This window comes from Coenobita brevimanus, chromosome 4, assembly GCF_032717465.1.
Source record: "Coenobita brevimanus isolate Jiangsu-jjx chromosome 4, ASM3271746v2, whole genome shotgun sequence".
Taxonomy (NCBI): Eukaryota; Metazoa; Arthropoda; class Malacostraca; order Decapoda; family Coenobitidae; genus Coenobita; species Coenobita brevimanus.
In genome coordinates, this window is record NC_136957.1 from 1,191,024 (window position 1) to 1,197,278 (window position 6,255).

The 6,255-nt window shown below is 45.3% G+C and overlaps 1 protein-coding gene across 1 annotated transcript in view; it reads right to left on the reverse strand.

The window, feature by feature from the left end:
• Positions 1-493: 493 nt before the first annotated feature.
• Positions 494-6,255, reverse strand: part of LOC145394878 (uncharacterized) — a 14,607-nt gene continuing 8,845 nt past the window's right edge. Inside the window, exons 6-10 of the mRNA XM_080268645.1 lie at positions 6,035-6,102; positions 3,459-3,716; positions 2,863-3,036; positions 2,545-2,774; positions 494-681 (exon numbers count right to left, since the gene is read on the reverse strand). Of these exons, the coding sequence (XP_080124771.1) occupies positions 494-681; positions 2,545-2,774; positions 2,863-3,036; positions 3,459-3,716; positions 6,035-6,102 (918 nt within the window). The remainder of the gene's footprint in view (positions 682-2,544; positions 2,775-2,862; positions 3,037-3,458; positions 3,717-6,034; positions 6,103-6,255) is intronic.

The following is a 6,255-nucleotide window of genomic DNA, read 5'->3' on the forward strand; positions in this document are numbered from 1 at the left end:
CTTGGTCCATGCAACTTGTATCTTTGAACCCCTATGTAAGTGGTCAATTGATGCTAGAGAGAGAGAGAGAGAGAGAGAGAGAGAGAATAATACAGACTGAGAGAAAAAGAGAGAATGATATAAATCGAGGAAAAGTACCAGCCCTCCCATCATCGTCACAGCAACCCATTCCTCGTCAACACCTCCTCGACTTTCTGGGCCACCGTGTCCTTGAATTTGTGGATTAATGCTAGAGAGAGAGAGGGAGAGAGAGAAAATAATACAGACTGAGAGAAAAAGAGAGAATGATATAAATCGAGGAAAAGTACCAGCCCTCCCATCATCGTCACAGCAACCCATTCCTCGTCAACACCTCCTCGACTCTCTGGGCCACCGTGTCCTTGAATTTGTGGATTGATGCTAGAGAGAGAGAAAAAAAATAATAATAATACAGACTGAGAGAAAAAGAGAGAATGATATAAATCGAGGAAAAGTACCAGCCCTCCCATCATCGTCACAGCAACCCATTCCTCGTCAACACCTCCTCGACTCTCTGGGCCACCGGGTCCTTGAATTTGTGGATCCAAGTGTCTTCCTTCGTGGCCATCCATTGCTTACACTCCTGGCCACACTCCAATTTGTAGTGGCCCAGGTATGCTTGCTTTGGAGATATAGCTTGCATAGACTTGAAGGTGCAATAACCTGGAGGAGGAAGGTGATTAGAGAGATAGGTGGATGGACTGAGAGAGATGGGTGGATGGTTGGATAGATGGATAGGTACATGGATGGATGGATGGATGAATGGATGGATGGATGAGTAGATGGGTGGGTGGATGGATGGATGGATTGGTAGAGATGGGTGGATGGTTGGGTGGGTGCATGGATACACAAATTGAAAGAGATATGGACAGAGAGAGAGAGAGAGATGGAATGATGGATAGATGGACAGATAGACAGATAGATAGGTAGATAGATGAATGGAGGATGGATGGATGAAAAGATGGTTGGACAGATAGATAGGTGGATAGATTTTGTATCTGTACACATGGAGAGTTAGTTATGTACAGCTGTTCAAAAAATTATCAATATCCCTGGAGAGTTAATTTTGTACAATTGATATCAGTGCACTGTGACCCGTACACTCGCCGGTTAAGGAAACTCCCTTACACCTTATCCTAAGCGATTTATTTTGTTCAGTACTCCTCACTGTCCTATTGTGCTATATAAAGCCTTCCAGTATCGACCTACTCTGCATAAATAACGTACAAAAAGATATTAACTAGTAATATCACAGAATAAATCGATAAGGAAGAGGTGTTAGGGAGCTTCAGTCAGCCCAGTCTCGCATTAATCCCCAGCCTCCCTTGGATATTAATTCTTGACCCACTGGACAGCCAGGCATCATTTGATTATATGGTTACCACTCAGGGCAGTATATGGTTATTTGGCTTACAGAAATCATTTGGCCTGGCACTCAGTATAGTCGCCCAGTAGTAGCACTACATTGATTGAGTGGATGGTGACGAACCCACTGCTTGTACACCACCGGGGACCATGGGAGAAGACACTTATCACTTTATCCATGTCAAAAAGCACTACATTAAATGAGTGGATGGTGACGAATCTACCATGTTTATCCCACAGGGGCCACTTACTGTTTCCATATCAGTGAGCACTACTTTGAGTGAGTGGATGGTGCCTTGAACCTACCATGCGGACACCACAGGGGGCCATGGGAGAAGATGCCTCTCACTTTATCCTGGTCAAAATGCACATTAAACGAGTGGATGGTGACTTGAACTTACCATGCGTACACCACAGGGGGCCATGCAAAAAGACGCCTCTCCCTCTATCCATATGAAAAAGCACTACATTAAATGAGTGGATGGTGACTTGAACCTACCATGCCTGCACCACAGGGGGCTATAGGAAAAGATGCCTCTCACTTGATCCATGTCAAAAAGCACTACATTAAATGAGTGGATGGTGACGAATCTACCATGTTTATCCCACAGGGGCCACTTACTGTTTCCATATCAGTGAGCACTACTTTGAGTGAGTGGATGGTGCCTTGAACCTACCATGCGGACACCACAGGGGGCCATGGGAGAAGATGCCTCTCACTTTATCCTGGTCAAAATGCACATTAAACGAGTGGATGGTGACTTGAACTTACCATGCGTACACCACAGGGGGCCATGCAAAAAGACGCCTCTCCCTCTATCCATATGAAAAAGCACTACATTAAATGAGTGGATGGTGACTTGAACCTACCATGCCTGCACCACAGGGGGCTATAGGAAAAGATGCCTCTCACTTGATCCATGTCAAAAAGCACTACATTAAATGAGTGGATGGTGACGAACCTACCATGCGTTCACCACAGGGGACCATTGGAGAAGACACCTATCACTGTCCATGTCAAAATAAACTACATTAAATGAGTGGATGATGACTTGAACTGACTATGCATACACCACAGGGGGCCGTGCAAAAAGACGCCTCTCCCTGTATCCATATAAAAAAAGCATTACATTAAACGAGTGGATGGTGACTTGAACTTACCATGCGTACACCACAGGGGGCCGTGCGAAAAGACGCCCCGCACTTTGTCCATGTCGAAGAGGGGCTTGAACCTGCCTGGGATGATCTTGAGTTCCTTCTTGAGCCTTCGTGTGTGTCGCAGCGCCCACAGGAACTCCGGCAGGTTGGCAGACACGCCCTGGGGCTCTAGGTCATCGTAGAAGTAATTGAAGCCCAGGACAAAGCCCACTACCTTCTTTTTTTTGCGGGTTCTGTTGGTGGGAGAATGGGTAGTGGTAGTAGTGGTAGTAATAGTAGTAGTAGTAACAGTCATGGTGTCGTAATAACAGTACATACCGCTTCAGAAAATACTCCAGGAATCTCGGGAAGTCGCCGTGTCGGGGTAGTATCGGTAGCTCATCGGGGTCGAAGTGCGCAATGAACCGATACTCATGCATGTGACGCAAGACGCAATCGGTGAAGTACACGTTCTCTTGCGCAAACATCTTCACGTCCTCCGCCTCACGCCAGAACCTGAGACGAGAGTTAGATGGTTAGAAGGCGATGATGGTGATGATGATGATGGTGGTGGTGATGACAAGGATGAGAATAAAGATGATGATGATGATGATGGTGGTGGTGGTGGTGGTGATGATAAAGATGATGATGATGATGATGATGGTTGTAGTGATACTGATGATGACGACAGAGATGATGTCGATGATGATGACAAAGATGATAACGAAGATGATGATGATGATGATGATGGTGGTGGTGGTGGTGGTGGTGGTGGTGGTGATGATGACGGAGGTGATGATGATAACGAAGATGATGAAGATGATGGTGGTGGTGACGACAAGGAAGATGATGATGACGAAGACGACGACAGTGATAATAATGATGAAGACGATGACAACGATGTTTGCTGATAAAGACAACGCTACCAATTAACGTACTTCCGCAGCGTGGGTTCGTTGACGTAGGGCGGCGGGTACTGATAGTCGGTGACTTGGACGAACCCCTCCTCTTCGTAGTGCCTCAGGATCTTGTCAATGTTGGGGTGGACGTTGGTGCGGTAGAGGAACACCCTGCCGAAGCCCTGCGCCCTCAGCAGCTCCAGCCACTCCGTCAGGCGCCAGGAGAAGTCTTGCTGGTAGTAGTAGAGGGCCGGGCCACACACCGCCGGCACCCAGTCATTGTATGATCTGAAGAGACTCAGCTTGAAAATGATCCGTCCCAGCAGAGACCTGCAGAGGCGCGACCAGAGGGATGAGATCTGGAGTGTTGGGTTAAATTTTCCTTGAGTCATTTTATGCAATTTACGAGACCTCACTGTTGTTGGTGTTGATCAACTCCCAGTCTATCTGGCCCAGCAGACCCATTAACCACAGGCAAACATACGCCCCTGTTGGGTCATCGTGTGCAGTGAGTCGATGTTCCCTTACGGCTTACAGCGCCTCACCACAGCAGCGCTCGAGGAATTGTGTGGAGGTTTGGTTCCTGGAGGGACACCGCATTTGTATCTCCACACAGTTAACAAGGGCACCATAGCAGGCCCCACTTCACCCCGCAATTTGCCTTAATGGTTACCACCCAGCGTTGTAAATGATTTCCTGGGTTACAGGAAACCATTAGGCGTGTCACTCAGTGTAGAGCCACCTTATATAACGAAGAGAAATAAAAGTGACAGGCAAGAGTAGGAAGAGAGAAGGGCAGACACTGAGATAGAATGGGGAAGGAACAAGCAGGCAGCGCTACACTGAGTGAGTGGATGATAGTCACCACCGGCCACCACCTCTCATAGTGTAAGAGGTAAACTGAGGGATTGGACGTCTAAATTGAAACTCCCATCAAAGCAAAAAGCAACAAAAACACACATAATTCTCCTACTAATTTTTTTTTAATAATCTGGCAAAAAAAGTCTTTAGTTTTAAAGATTTTTTTTATATTTGTTGAAAAGGAGAGAGAGAGAGAGAGAGAGAGAGAGAGAGAGAGAGAGAGAGAGAGAGAGGGAGAGAAAGAAATATTAAAATTATATTGTAAATTTAGATGACGTTTATGTGTGTGTGTGTGTGTGTGTGTGTGTGTGTGTGTGTGTGTGTGTGTGTGTGAGAGAGAGAGAGAAATATTAAATCTTGTAATTTTAGATGACGTTTATGTGTGTGTGTGTGTGTGTGTGTGTGTGTGTGAGAGAGAGAGAGAGAGAGAGAGAGAGAGAGAGAGAGAGAGAGAGAGAGAGAGAGAGAGAGGCTATAAACTTCGAGACACACAATATCAAGCACTAACCCATTTATCAGTATTTACGATAAGCCCAGTCAACATAGCGCAACCTTAAGCCCCCAAACCAATACCCAGGTCAATATGTTACGTAGCACCTGATCCATTGCGACTTATTTTCCCTATTTCACCTTCATATCCATCTGTATATATCTTTTTTTTTTTTTTTTTTTTGTATCGAGTTAATTTGCGTAAGTGACTGTGTGGATAGTGGGGTGTCTTGTGTAGGATGAATAGCTTAGGAAAAGGTGTTGAGGTATTTCCAAAGCATCTTATGGTATTATCCTCACTATCTCTTCACTACTACTCCAATCTCTCCACTCCTCCTCCAATCTCTCCACTATTCCTCCAGTCTCTCCACTATTCCTCCAGTCTCTCCACTCCTCCTTCAATCTCTCCACTCCTCCTCCAATCTCTCCACTCCTCCTCCAATCTCTCCACTCCTCCTCCAATCTCTCCACTCCTCCAATCTCTCCACTCCTCCTCCAATCTCTCCACTCCTCCTCCAATCTCTCCACTCCTCCTCCAATCTCTCCACTCCTATCTCTCCACTCCTACTCCAAACAACTCAACATTCAGACATAAAAACGTACATACTCAAACATACAGAAAATGTACACACACACACACATACAGAAAAGCATACACAAGCACATACATACATACAGAAAAGCATAAAACACACACATACAGAAAAGCGTACACACAAACACACACACATATATACATACAGTATAACATATACATACAGAAAAGCATACGCACACAAACGCACGTACACACAGAAAAGCATACACACATAAACACACGTACACACACAAAAGCATAGATTAGAGCGCCTTGACTCACTAGACGACCAGGTGTCAGAGGGTGATATGGTTACCACCCAGCTTAATCAATGAGGTCCTGGGTTATGAGAAACCATTATCGAAAAATACGATGACAGGGAAAGTTGATGGAATAACATGCTGGTCTTGTACGAGTTAAAATTACCCCCGACATGAATTTGGAGGGGGTAGTGTTTTCACCCATGTTTGTCTGTCTGTCTGTTTGTCCACACGATATCTCCAAAAGTTCTCAGTGAATTTCCATAACATTTTGTGGATGAGTGGGCCATGGGTCAGGGAACAGTTGCTTTAATTTGGGGGCGAATCCGAATCGTATATATTCCACACAATATATTTACAGATTCATATCCAGATCCTCTTTAATGGTACCAAGGGAGGTATGCGCCCTCTGAGTGCCTCCTAGTTACCTTTTAAGATCCTTCGGTGGTTTGCCGTCCCTGTAGGCTGATGATTCCCGCTCCTTGGCGCCCACCACCTGAGAGAGAGAGAGAGAGAGAGAGAGAGAATAATTAACATCTCTAGAATTGTCATTTGTCTCTGCATGATATCAGTATAAAAATTATTGTGATAAATATTGGTCAGAATGATGCCTCTCTTTCCTTTATTTAGACGAGGAAAAAACTACAGA